General features: G+C 40.6%; 1 protein-coding gene across 2 annotated transcripts; it reads right to left on the bottom strand.

Annotated features, from left to right (window-relative positions):
* Positions 1 to 2,473: 2,473 nt before the first annotated feature.
* LOC135744614 (uncharacterized) lies at positions 2,474 to 9,327 on the bottom strand. 2 transcript variants are annotated; one of them, XM_073815021.1, is made up of 4 exons: positions 9,254 to 9,327; positions 9,117 to 9,172; positions 3,540 to 9,041; positions 2,474 to 2,801 (listed from the first exon to the last, which is right to left on the bottom strand). In XM_073815021.1, exons 1-4 carry the CDS (start codon positions 9,271 to 9,273, stop codon positions 2,542 to 2,544), a joined length of 5,838 nt encoding a protein of 1,945 aa, XP_073671122.1. In that variant the 5' UTR covers positions 9,274 to 9,327; the 3' UTR covers positions 2,474 to 2,541. The 2 variants fall into 2 exon arrangements, with proteins under 2 accessions (XP_073671122.1, XP_065118914.2); XM_065262842.2 differs by having other exon boundaries at positions 2,474 to 9,041.
* Positions 9,328 to 14,472: the final 5,145 nt, after the last annotated feature.

Here is a 14,472-nt window from a genome sequence, read left to right as displayed (position 1 = left end):
AGGCGGTCACTGTTGCTTTCTCTGAAAGCTGTTACAACATAAATTATTTTAGGTGATTTTTATATAGTAAGGATCATCTAATACAAAGGTTCTCAACTCACCTACCTGCATGTTTTAGTATTCCTGAAGACCTTGATTACCTTGCTCAGGTGTGTTTGATGAGGGCTGGAGCTAAACTCTGAAGGAAAGTGGATCTCGAGGGCCAGTGTTAAGAACCTCTGATATAATCGTAATAGTCAACTACAACCAAGCAGTCTCTTCACCAATGAGAAGAAAATCACATGTATTATACTTTCCCTTGGCCAGTGACATTAATCCAGACCATCAGTTATAGAACACATTAGCTTCATTTAAAAAAATGATATTGGGTCCTGTTGCCATTTTCCTTGAATCTAATAAACCATGAACACTGAAAAGCAATCACAATACACTCCCATATCCTTGGACTCAGAGGCGATCTCTCTCACTCTCTCATCTGACTAAATGAGACAAATTGAGGAACAAAACTCTTGTAGCTGTATCCACACGCCTCACTGCTAAGTTTAACACATGAACAAATCTTTGAGTAGTCAGGTATGATTACAGTCATAAGCCCGTCTTCAAGGCCGGCCAAATAACTTCCTTTAAAGATCAAAGCCAATGAGCTGCTGATAGGTTTGTGGAGCTCATTATGATATCTATAAGTCGCCTGACCTCATTTTGGGGGCTCATCTCTGCCCTGTTAAACCCACCGAATGTCAATCATAGAGCTGAACTCATGTAACATTGTCCCCTGGTTTCATAGACAACGCTTAAGGCTAGTCCTAGACTAATATAGAATAACCTAGACAGATCTTAAAATATCCCTGTGCCATTGATTTGTCTCAAGATACACCAGTAAGGTCCTTTTCTAAGGAATGTTTATAAAAGATGCTTTAACAACTTAATTTCACCAAGGCCTAGTCCTGGCTTTAGCTAAGCCTTGTCTGTGAAACCAGGCCTGTGTGTCTTAAAGGTAATTTAATTAAAACAAGGGGAACACCTTGACAAACAGATAATTAATTTTAGCACCATCTTTACCAAGAAGAAAATTGAAGTATTGATCTGTTCTGGCACCGTGATTACTGCGTTAAGCCTTTGAACAGTGGTGTTTATGCAAGTGATCCCAAAGTCCTACTGGATGCACAAGGCTGGAGAAAGATGCTGATGTAACACTGCAGTCTTATATATTCACTATCAAAATGCCTCATCTAATTCACAACCATTGCAAAATATATCATTACTATTTGCAAGGTATCTTGCTTAACAATGGCTTTAATTTTTAACTTCATTTTTGTAACATACACTTAAATTAATCCAGAAATTGTTTATACCCAACTCAACAAGGGGTTAAAACAATCCAGCATAGGTTAAATTACAAACGAAGGTGCTGGGCATGTCCCCTTTTGACCCAATGTTTGGTTAAAAAAAACAGCATTTAATAGTGTAGCATGCACCCTAAGTGTAGATAATGCATCAGAAAAATTGCTTATTCACTCTCAACTAAAATATCTTAGGAAAACTTTACCTTACAAATTTTGGTTTGAAGAGTATAGTTTTTCTTAATCCAATACAAGGCAAAATTTAAGTTAACATTGAACAATGAATGGAAAAGGGCCTGGTGAACATTTGCAGAGTAACTGCACTCTCCTGGCCTTTCTGAAGAATATTACACCACATTTCATATCTTAACTTTAATGAGGCTCACTAAAGATGCTCAGAGCAAAGAGTGGGCAAGGTCACAGCCACCTTGCACGCCTGTTCTGCAGCAAATCTCCAACCGTCTCTTCCTCTTGCCCCAAAGAGCTCATTCTCTTAAAGATTTGCCTTTCAGAGTCATTGGACACTCACACGAAGTAAAACTGAATGAGGAAGATTTAACACTAGGCTCAGCACAGCACATAAATGCTAGAGGAAGCTTGAACAGAAACTGTGCAACACCAGGGAGAATGCATGTTAAGTGGAGAAAAGCAGACCATGAATGCAGAAAGACAAATCCACATGAAAAGAATTCAAAAGATAGTCAGAAAAAAAAATTAACTTAGGTGGACTCTGAGATGGAACTAAAGGGCAAAGATGTAAAAACACTAGGTTTGTAGTGTCCAGAAAGAAGCAAGCTTACAGAAAGTTAAAACTATACAATGTCTCATTATCCAACATGATCTTACAAAGAGTAAGAGCATTAATTGTCTGAACTATGAAGTTACATTAGTTCACGTTGCATTAATGTAGTCAGAAAAAAACTTTTTTAAATCAGTAGATTCTCTTAACTGAGTGGAACATGCCCAATCCAAGGCTGAAACCCCTTTACCCAATTTGTTTCAAATAGAGTAAACAGAACAGTATAACCTGTCACCTTAGGAAAAACTGATTTAAGGATTGACTCCTGTCAAGTCACCTATTGTAATCATAGCATAAAAAGGGAACCAAGAGTAGAGAAAACCCAAGACAAAAATATTTTCAAAACATTTATTCAATACTCTGAACACAGGTTTGAACATTGCAACATGCACAAAAAGGCTTTCAGCCCTTGACAGCATAATATTGGCTAAAGGAGCCCTGTGATGGCTTAGGAAGAGGATAATTCTGGCCATAGGAGGAACCATAGCTACTTGAGACTGATGTAAAGCCACTGGACACTGAGCCACTAGACATTCCTTGACCTCCAACACTTGCACCATAAGTGTCACCGAGAGCTTGGGGTGGAGCAGAAGACATACCTCCTGAAGCTGTTTGGGCAGTTGATCCGCGAGAAGCAAACAGACTAGGTGACACTTGGCTACCTGCAGAGCTAGAAACTGGGCTGGAAGAGACTGGACTACTTTGGCTAGAGGAACCATAGCGACTGTAAAGCACTGATGATAAGCCACTGGGCATTCCTTGACCTCCAACACTAGCACCATATTTAACAGGGTCAGTGAGGGGTTGAGCTTGGGATGAAACGGACACACCTTGGGCAGTTGAGCCTGGAGTCATGGATCCTATGGGCTGTTTAAGTGAAGCAACTAGACTAGGTGACATTTGGCTACCTGCAGAGCCAGAAACTGGGCTGGAAGAGACTGGACCACTTTGGCTAGAGAAACCATAGCGACTGTAAAGCACTGATGATAAGCCACTGGGCATTCCTTGACCTCCAACACTAGCACCATATTTAACAGGGTCAGTGAGGGGTTGAGCTTGGGATGAAACGGACACACCTTGGGCAGTTGAGCCTGGAGTCATGGATCCTATGGGCTGTTGAAGTGAAGCAAACAGACTAGGTGACATTTGGCTACCTGCAGAGCCAGAAACTGGGCTGGAAGAGACTGGACCACTTTGGCTAGAGGAACCATAGCGACTGTAAAGCACTGATGATAAGCCACTGGGCATTCCTTGACCTCCAACACTAGCACCATATTTAACAGGGTCAGTGAGGGGTTGAGCTTGGGATGAAACGGACACACCTTGGGCAGTTGAGCCTGGAGTCATGGATCCTATGGGCTGTTTAAGTGAAGCAACTAGACTAGGTGACACTTGGCTACCTGCAGAGCCAGAAACTGGACCACTTTGGCTAGAGGAACTATAGCGACTGTAAAGCACTGATGATAAGCCACTGGGCATTCCTTGACCTCCAACACTAGCACCATATTTAACAGGGTCAGTGAGGGGTTGAGCTTGGGATGAAACTGACACACCTTGGGCAGTTGAGCCTGGAGTCATGGATCCTATGGGCTGTTTAAGTGAAGCAACTAGACTAGGTGACATTTGGCTACCTGCAGAGCCAGAAACTGGGCTGGAAGAGACTGGACCACTTTGGCTAGAGGAACTATAGCGACTGTAAAGCACTGATGATAAGCCACTGGGCATTCCTTGACCTCCAACACTAGCACCATATTTAACAGGGTCAGTGAGGGGTTGAGCTTGGGATGAAACTGACACACCTTGGGCAGTTGAGCCTGGAGTCATGGATCCTATGGGCTGTTTAAGTGAAGCAACTAGACTAGGTGACACTTGGCTACCTGCAGAGCCAGAAACTGGGCTGGAAGAGACTGGACCACTTTGGCTAGAGAAACCATAGCGACTGTAAAGCACTGATGATAAGCCACTGGGCATTCCTTGACCTCCAACACTAGCACCATATTTAACAGGGTCAGTGAGGGGTTGAGCTTGGGATGAAACGGACACACCTTGGGCAGTTGAGCCTGGAGTCATGGATCCTATGGGCTGTTTAAGTGAAGCAACTAGACTAGGTGACACTTGGCTACCTGCAGAGCCAGAAACTGGACCACTTTGGCTAGAGGAACTATAGCGACTGTAAAGCACTGATGATAAGCCACTGGGCATTCCTTGACCTCCAACACTAGCACCATATTTAACAGGGTCAGTGAGGGGTTGAGCTTGGGATGAAACTGACACACCTTGGGCAGTTGAGCCTGGAGTCATGGATCCTATGGGCTGTTTAAGTGAAGCAACTAGACTAGGTGACATTTGGCTACCTGCAGAGCCAGAAACTGGGCTGGAAGAGACTGGACCACTTTGGCTAGAGAAACCATAGCGACTGTAAAGCACTGATGATAAGCCACTGGGCATTCCTTGACCTCCAACACTAGCACCATATTTAACAGGGTCAGTGAGGGGTTGAGCTTGGGATGAAACGGACACACCTTGGGCAGTTGAGCCTGGAGTCATGGATCCTATGGGCTGTTGAAGTGAAGCAAACAGACTAGGTGACATTTGGCTACCTGCAGAGCCAGAAACTGGGCTGGAAGAGACTGGACCACTTTGGCTAGAGGAACCATAGCGACTGTAAAGCACTGATGATAAGCCACTGGGCATTCCTTGACCTCCAACACTAGCACCATATTTAACAGGGTCAGTGAGGGGTTGAGCTTGGGATGAAACGGACACACCTTGGGCAGTTGAGCCTGGAGTCATGGATCCTATGGGCTGTTGAAGTGAAGCAAACAGACTAGGTGACATTTGGCTACCTGCAGAGCCAGAAACTGGGCTGGAAGAGACTGGACCACTTTGGCTAGAGGAACCATAGCGACTGTAAAGCACTGATAAGCCACTGGGCATTCCTTGACTTCCAGCACCATATTTAACAGGGTCAGTGAGAGGTTGAGCTTGGGATGAAACGGACACACCTTGGGCAGTTGAGCCTGGAGTCATGGATCCTATGGGCTGTTTAAGTGAAGCAACTAGACTAGGTGACACTTGGCTACCTGCAGAGCTAGAAACTGGACCACTTTGGCTAGAGGAACCATAGCGACTGTAAAGCACTGATAAGCCACTGGGCATTCCTTGACTTCCAGCACCATATTTAACAGGGTCAGTGAGAGGTTGAGCTTGGGATGAAACGGACACACCTTGGGCAGTTGAGCCTGGAGTCTTGGATACTGTGGGCACTTTAAGTGAAGCAAATAGACTAGGTGACACTTGGCTACCTGCAGAGCCAGAAACTTGGCTGGTAGAGACTGGACCACTTTGGCTAGAGGAACCATAGCGACTGTAAAGCACTGATGAGCCACTAGGCATTCCTTGACCTCCAACACTAGCACCATATTTAACAGGGTCAGAGAGGGGTTGAGCTTGGGATGAAACGGACACACCTTGGGCAGTTGAGCCAGGCAAACGCTTGTCCATTGAGGGTACAAGGGCATATTTACCAAGTGTGCCTTGTGTCAAGAAAGATCCATCAGAAAAGCCACTTCCTCCTGGTACAGAGAGATAACCACTTGACGTTAGAAGACGTTGGTCTTGGGAGAGTGAGGAGTGCTTGCTGGGAGAGCTCTGACCACTGGCAGATTGACTAGAAACACTAAGGGGAGAGGAACCAAACACACCAGAAGCAGGGGCCACGGCAGTGTACTGCTGAACAGTGCCACTGTAACTGCCACCTCCCTGTGTGGAAACAGGGAAGCTAGCACCTCCAGCTGAGGAAAACCTACTGGAAGCCTGAACACTTTGGGAAGACGAGCTGCTCTGCAAAACAGTCGCATCAGACGTTGAACTGCCAGAAGCCTTAGAGGTGGAAGGCTGCCAAAATCGATACGGCTGGCTTTGATACATAGTCCCAGCAGGGGGGGTTTGGCTGTAAACTGGTACTTTAGCATCCAGGGAAGGTGCAGGGCCAGATGGTCTTGAGGCAACTTGAGACTGAAGAGATGAACTGAAGGTAGACAGACTTCCTTTCTGTGGCAATACATAATGACTTGAAACAGTCTGTGCAGTTCCAACACCGCTCTGAAGGCTTAATGTAGAAGGGTCACGAGAGCTTTGAGCACTGGTAAACTGGCTAGGTGCACCTAATGGTGAGGAAACGAGTTTGGGATATGTAGAGGACCCAGGAACATATGAACTACCACTGTAACTACCCACTCCCTGTGTGGAAACTAGTGGACTAGGACCTCCAGCTGAGGAAGGAGAGAAGCTAATGGGAGTCTTAGCAGCTTTATCATACGGACATAAAACATTTTGAGGTGAAGCTATAGACGCACTTGAGAGCAAACTAGAGGCAACTTGACTAGGAAGTCCTACAGAGGATAAAGGCCTAGTAGGAGCTGGGGCACTTTGAGGGGAATAGCTGCTTTGTGACACAACTGTACCAGAGGTCTGACTTCCAGGGGAGAAACTAGCAGAAGGCAGCCATTTTTGAGGGACCTGAGGTGCTGCCAGGGATGCACTTGAATACAGCAAACCAGGGGCAACTTGACCAGGAAGTCCTACAGAGGATAAAGGCTTACTAGGAGCTGGGGCACTTTGAGGGGAATATCTGCTTTGTGACACAACTGTACCAGACGTCTGACTACCAGGGGAGAAACTAGAAGCAGAAGACAACCATTTTTGAGGGACCTGAGGTGCACTAGGAAGTCCTACAGATGATAAAGGCTTACTAGGAGCTGGGGCACTTTGAGGAGAATAGCTGCTTTGTGACACAACTGTACCAGAAGTCTGACTACTAGGGGAAAAACTATAAGCAGAAGGCAGCCATTTTTGAGGGGCCTGAGGTGCTGCCAGAGATGCACTAGGAAGTCCTACAGATAAAGGCTTACTAGGAGCTGGGACACTTTGAGGGGAATATCTGCTTTGTGACACAACTGTACCAGACGTCTGACTACCAGGGGAGAAACTAGAAGCAGAAGGCAGCCATTTTTGAGGGACCTGAGGTGCACTAGGAAGTCCTACAGATGATAAAGGCTTACTAGGAGCTGGGGCACTTTGAGAAGAATAGCTGCTTTGTGACACAACTGTACCAGACGTCTGACTACCAGGGGAGAAACTAGAAGCAGAAGACAACCATTTTTGAGGGACCTGAGGTGCACTAGGAAGTCCTACAGATGATAAAGGCTTACTAGGAGCTGGGGCACTTTGAGGAGAATAGCTGCTTTGTGACACAACTGTACCAGAAGTCTGACTACTAGGGGAAAAACTATAAGCAGAAGGCAGCCATTTTTGAGGGGCCTGAGGTGCTGCCAGAGATGCACTAGGAAGTCCTACAGATAAAGGCTTACTAGGAGCTGGGACACTTTGAGGGGAATATCTGCTTTGTGACACAACTGTACCAGACGTCTGACTACCAGGGGAGAAACTAGAAGCAGAAGACAACCATTTTTGAGGGGCCTGAGGTGCTGCCAGAGATGCACTAGGAAGTCCTACAGATAAAGGCTTACTAGGAGCTGGGACACTTTGAGGGGAATATCTGCTTTGTGACACAACTGTACCAGACGTCTGACTACCAGGGGAGAAACTAGAAGCAGAAGGCAGCCATTTTTGAGGGACCTGAGGTGCACTAGGAAGTCCTACAGATGATAAAGGCTTACTAGGAGCTGGGGCACTTTGAGAAGAATAGCTGCTTTGTGACACAACTGTACCAGACGTCTGACTACCAGGGGAGAAACTAGAAGCAGAAGACAACCATTTTTGAGGGACCTGAGGTGCACTAGGAAGTCCTACAGATGATAAAGGCTTACTAGGAGCTGGGGCACTTTGAGAAGAATAGCTGCTTTGTGACACAACTGTACCAGAAGTCTGACTACCAGGGGAGAAACTAGAAGCAGAAGGCAGCCATTTTTGAGGGACCTGAGGTGATGCCAGAGATACACTTCCATACTGGGGAGAACCAATAGCTACTTGACTGAGTCTGCCCTGGGACTGTACATATGATACACCAGGTTGACTACTAGATCCTTGTGCTAGGCCAGATGGACGGGAAGCTGCCAACTGATAACTAGAGCTACCTTGGGAACCTGAACTAAACAAGCTTTGGGAACCAGTGGGGTATCTAGAGACAGCTAGGGGTAAAGAACCAGGACGAGAATATGTAGGGGAAGACTGACTTTTACTGGGAGACTGTTGGTACAAACCACTTAAACTGGTACTGCCTCCCTGTGTAACTTGTGGTCTAGAACTACCCTGAGAAGTCAAAGTAAACAACCGGCTTGAAATCCCTCCCATGAGAGGGCCAGAGCTGCTCTGAGAACTCGGGCTTTTACTACCAGACTGGCTAAGAACAGTGGGTGAATAACTAAGTGGAGAGAAGCCTGGGGCATACTGACTAAAGCTACTTTGAGATAAGCCACTTCCTCCCGTTGAAGAAACAAGTTGAATAGACCCGCCAGTGTTCAGTCCAGTGCTGTCCTTAGAGGTGGAGTCATATTGATGGTAACCTGTGCCACTAACAGACTGGCCAGCCATAACATTTGAAGTAGAGGAGCCTTGGACATGAAACAATGTAGAATAACTGCCTGGTTGGGACAGATTTTGGGGTGCGGTCAGAGACGTAGAAACAGAGCCACTTGATGCACTTTGGGCTTGAGACAAAGATGCATAGCCACTAGGAGCACCCCCTTTAACAAACTGTAGATAAGAGAATAGAGATCTGCTGGGACCTGTGCCATTTCCTCCAAGCACATTAGAGTCAACTTCTTCATGAGGAATATTCCTAATCACTGAAGCATTCAACATAGAAGACTGGACTTCTGGAGGTGAAGAAGTCTTAAGGAAATGCAAGCTACGTGGATGAACACTTTGAAGATCCAAACCTACAGAACAAAGAAAACAAGGAATTATTAAGAGGCACTTAAGAGCCTTGTTTTAAATTCAAGTTTGATACTCACTTTCACGTCCAACAGCATGTTTCCAGAAAGTCAGAAAAAATATCAGCAAGTGGAACCTGTAAGCAAAAAAAGTTGCATAATGAAGACAACACCCCTAAACAAAACCCCAAAAAGGATTAAAGAGAATAAATAATTACCTTTTCCACCGCACATCCATAGCAGAAATCCTGTTACCAAATCTATTCTATCAAAAAAGGGGGGATGCAGCAACTTAAAGTGTAGTAACTACAAATCCATGTATACTCTCAAACTCAATCAGTTGTCTTTTATAGGCCTTATCTGTCCAATCAGATCACTTGAGCAATTATAGAAAATACTGCTCACATGTGAAGACTTAATTGGTAATTGATAATTGCATTTACCAAAGTAATTAAGTAGATTCACCTGTCTCAATTATTGTCAGACTTCCCAATGTGATCACACCTCAATCCAGTAGATGGCGGTAATGCACAAAGATTGTAAACTGCCAATAAAATTCACTGAAGAAGAAGAATTATTGTCAGCCAATAGTATCAGAAGCTTTGGTTATAGTTGAAATAAACTCTTATTACTTTTAAAGATACCGTTTTTGCCATTTTGGCCAATTCATTTAAATTTATATTAAAATTAAAGTTTAATTAAACAGGCTTTATATTTCAACTTATTAGTTAAATTTTGTCTCTAAACTTATCAAATTCAGTTATAAAAACTTGCTTAACTTTATTGATAACTTTTAAAATAGAAATTTTAATATAGAAAGTTGATTTGAAATTGAAATGACTGAATAAACTTAATAATGTAATAAATGTAAAACATCTTCCAGTGTATAGATAGGCTGTTGACAGTCTTTTCTGGCACTTTAAGCTGTGCATTCAAAATAGATGGGGTATGCTTAAAAACTTCAATGTTAACACAACTATTCTCATTTTTTACCTTAATATCACTTTTGTTGTATGCCGTGGCCTTTAGGTTTCTTAAAACTTAGGATATTAAAGATGTATTCATATAATGCCTATGAATACCATATTTAAAAGATTAAAATATCTGTACAAAAAACACAAGTCACACAGTGAGAAAATGAATCTGATTTTGTTATTCATTTAATATTTGGTATTAAAAAGGTATTCTTTTTACCCAGTCCTTAGAAAGGACTGTCAACTGACAGAGATTACTTTATAGTATACTACACTATTCAAGTGTAGTGGATCAAAAAAGGTTCATCAAAGTTGTCCCAAGACAAGAATGGTTATTGTTCAAAACACAAAAACAACTTTTATGAGTGGTTTTGATCCACTTTAAATTTTGACTAGTGTATTAGGGACTACACTGAAAAAAATAACTTTCTTACATAAAAGTTTTGTCTCGTTTTCAGCACAAATACCAAATCTTAAATCAAGATGCATTTTCCTAATGAGCAAAATGCCTTAAGAAAAAAAGTCTCGTTTATTAGAGAAAATTATTATCAAATTTTTTAAAGAGATATTTCACTAAAAAATCTGTCATCATTTACATACAAACCTGTATAAATTTCTTTGTTCTGATGAACACAAAGGAAGATATTTTAAAATGAATGGGTTCCACAAACAGTTTGGTTCTCTTTTTTTTTCTTTTGTGTCCATCAGAAAAAAATAAATTTATATGGGTTTGCAACAACATGAGAGTTAATAAATGATGCCAGAATTTTCTTTTTTGGGTAAACTATCCCTTTAAGTGAACTTAAAATAAATCTGCCAATGGGGTAAGAAAAGAATCGTAATTTTTTTTACTTTTTTCTTAAACACTTAATTTAAGACAGAAATAGAGAAACACGTGGCGGATTTTTTAAAATTTTATTAAATTATTTCAATTAAATTTCTTTTCTTTGGTAATTTGTTTATGAAGAAAATGCTTCTATTTTTAGATATTTGTACGAAAAACAAAACAAAAACACCAAGAAAGTCATTTTTTGAAGCCTAAAAATTACAATGCAAGATGAAAGCAAAAACAGACTTGAAAGACATCATACTAGAAAAAATGTAGGAAACAAGCTGCCCAAAACAATTAAACAAAATTAAATATTCATTCTGCTGTTTAGATGTCATCATAGAAAACATTTCACGGCAAAATGCACAGAATGACACGGGTAAAATCCCAACCCATGAAATATTTGTAGTGTTGTGTGAAACATTTTTCCACTGCACATAGCAACAAACCTGCATTAGTGCTTGTATGAGTGAACCTGTGGTATGTATTGATTATGCATGAGTATAAAGATGTGAAACCATATGTTTTAGCTTATGCATGAATGGATATTTGAGTTATGCTATTGTGGGTGGATGTGTTGAAATGTCAAGAAGGTTTCCTCTACAGTTATCATAGGAGGGCAACAATTACCCAGAGCCACAGGTGTGTATGGAATGTGTACATAAGTGAGAAAGATAATGGGAGCTCTCGGCTCAAAGCCAGATGAGGCGTGGGGTTGACTTTCCCAACCAAACACTGCTGTTTAATATGTATGGGTCTTTTAATCACAACAAATTCTCTCCGTCCCAGAGGGCTTGAAGGAATCCTTCAGTCTGAAGAGCTGAAAGATCACATTCATTAAAACTGATGGACAGGATTGTGAATATTTTCATCATCTGCATTAAAAAGGTCACATAACCACAGGGGCGAAAATCTCATCTAAATGTTGGGGGGGACAATAAACATAAAATTTTTCAAGAACAATTTTTGAAGGGGACACCAATAATACAGGCAAAATTGTACTTGCAAGGAAATGGGTACAGATAGAAAACGTTTCTCTTTCTCTATGAACGGACGCAAATTTAATTTTAATACATATGAATGCAGAGGTGAAAAGAGTAATACAATTTTCTACTTAAGTAATAGTAAAGTTACTTTAATAATATTTTACTTAAGTAAAAGTAAAGTTACTGGTCTAAAAATCTACTCAAGTAAAAAGTCATTTTAATTTTAAGAGTTACTTTTTTACAGCGGGGAGAGGTTTCTAGTATAGTTCACAAAGGAAGGATATATACATCTCAAACTATGTTTTTAATTGTAAACATCTCTACAATTAAAGTGCAATAACAAATGTTAATAAAATAAAAAGCTTTTTATAACTAAGAAACATTTATGGAATTATTTAATGATTTTTACAGGTGAGTTATGCACTTTTGAAGCAAAAATAATATGAGGTCAGCAGCTAGTAAATACAATCATTATATGAAGGTTGTAATTGATGTATTGCTGGTAACATACATTGTTATTAAACTATATACATAAATGAACATATAATGAGATGAGTGCCATGGCTATACACTATACATCCTTTACACGTTTATTAGCTCCCAGACCTGTGTACCTGATGTCTTTCAATCTATCTCTCTCGCGCTCTCTCTCTCTCTGCAATGTCTAATGATCTGCGCATTCTCGAGGACGTTCTCAAGTTGTTTGACTTGACGCGAAGCTGCTAGACCTCGGAAGATAATGCGCATGTATTAAAAATGCATCGTGCAAATTAGCGGTTAAACACGGTCGGCAATTCTCAAACTCCGTACTCAAGAGCATGAACCCTACCTGAATGAAACAATCGCTTTGCGTCAATGGCCAGGGGTTTCTTTCGTAAGAATTGAATTGAGGGTCTGCATTAGCCTGCGCCTGTCTCGTCCCTCTCCATGGTTCTTTTTGCGCGTTCCCCCGCCCATCAATCAATCATCCGACCGTGGCGCGTCTTTATCACCTTACTTTTTTATTTATTTTTACTCAGTAACGGATATGATTTAACATGTAGCGAAGTAACCAACAATACTTTAAACATACTTAAGTAAAAGTAAAGTACAGATTTTAAAAACTACTCAAAGTAAAAGTACACAAAAAACTCAGTTACAGCAAGGTGAGTAAATGTAATTTGTTACTTTCAGCTCTGCCTCACCTCTGCATGAATGCATAAAAATGTTTTCTTGATCGTTTATCTGCTTCTGTTCTCAGAAAACGAAATATGTTCATGTTTATATGTCAAAATAGTCCAGTTTTAAAACATATGAGGATAAACTGATAAGTGATGGGAAACGTTGTATTGTATATAGCTTATTAACGCGTCGGCTCCGTACACTTCTCTACCACCGGAATGTGTGGTGGTGAGGTAAAAGGGGCGTGGGCAGTGGACCAAACCACTGTGAGGCAAGGGAGGGGGAATCCAAATATTTAAAACGTTTTTTTGTTGTTGCTCCGTTTGCATTTGTATTGTTTCACTTCTTACACAACTAGTTTAAGTATTATAAATCATTAAATTATTTTCAATACACATATTCTAATGATAATTTAGGGGGGACAACCCTCAGATAGGGGGGGTCCTGTCCCCCCCGACCCCCCCGGGATTTCCGCCCATGCATAACCAGAATAAACATAAGACGGCAAAAACAGCACTCACTTTACATTTAGCAATTAATAAATTACCTTTTTAATCACTGCATAAATCAACATTGGTTTTATATGGCAAATAATTTGATTGACAGTACTGTTAAAGGAGACATATCATAAAAAATCTGACTTTCTTACTTAGTATTTTTGTCTTGTTTTCAGTAAAAATATCTAAAAATTCTTAATTTAAAATGTATTTTCTTGATGGGCAAAAGGAAAATAAGTCTAGTTTTTAGACAAAAAAAAAATATAAACTTTTAAGTAAATTAGTGCTTAAAACAAGCAAAAAAATCTGCCAATGGAATAAGAAAAAGTTTCTTGAAATAAGTTTACTTTTTTCATAAACACTTATTTCAGGAAAAAAAATATTTTTCTATTGGCAAAACTTAAAACTTGTTTTAAGCACAAATTAAGCTTCAATTTTATATATATTTTTTTTCTAAAAACTAGACTTATTTTTCTAGGTTATTCTGCTCATCAAGTACACTGCAGTACTTTTTTGTCTTGTACTCAGTACAAATATCTAAACATTCTTAAATTAAGATGCTTTTTTGATGAGCAAAAAGACCCAAGAAAATAAGTCTAGTTTTTAGACCAAAAATATCAAAGTTAAGTGATTTTGTGCATAAAACAAGCAAAAAAATCGTGAAATTTTTTCTTAAACAATAAATTCAAGAAAAATTTGCTTAACCCATTGGCAGATTTTTTTGCTCGTTTTATGCACAAAATCACTTAAATTTGATATGTTTGGTCTAAAAACTAGACTTATTTTCTTGGGTCATTTTGCTCATCAAGAAAAAGCAACTTAATTTATGATTTTTTTTAAATATTTTTTACTGAAAACAAGACAAAAATACTAGTAAGTCAGTCCCCAGTGCTTCAACCTAGAACGTGAAAAAAAACAACCCAGTAACTTAGTTTTGGTAAACCATTCAAGCATTTGAAAAAAATAGGTAATTAAAATTTGGTTCCCCTT

This window comes from Paramisgurnus dabryanus, chromosome 1 (assembly GCF_030506205.2).
Source record: "Paramisgurnus dabryanus chromosome 1, PD_genome_1.1, whole genome shotgun sequence".
NCBI lineage: Eukaryota > Metazoa > Chordata > Actinopteri > Cypriniformes > Cobitidae > Paramisgurnus > Paramisgurnus dabryanus.
Note: the sequence above shows the minus strand (reverse complement) of the source record. Positions and strands in the feature narration are given on the sequence as shown.

Bases quoted from the DNA above. Each gene is read 5' to 3' on its own strand.
- LOC135744614 (XM_065262842.2), bottom strand. From the start codon at position 9,273: ATGGATGTGCGGTGGAAAAG. The intron at 9,173-9,253 runs GTAATTATTTAT...TTTTGCTTACAG, and splicing joins ATGGATGTGCGGTGGAAAAG to GTTCCACTTGCTGATATTTT. The intron at 9,042-9,116 runs GTGAGTATCAAA...TTTGTTCTGTAG, and splicing joins ACATGCTGTTGGACGTGAAA to GTTTGGATCTTCAAAGTGTT.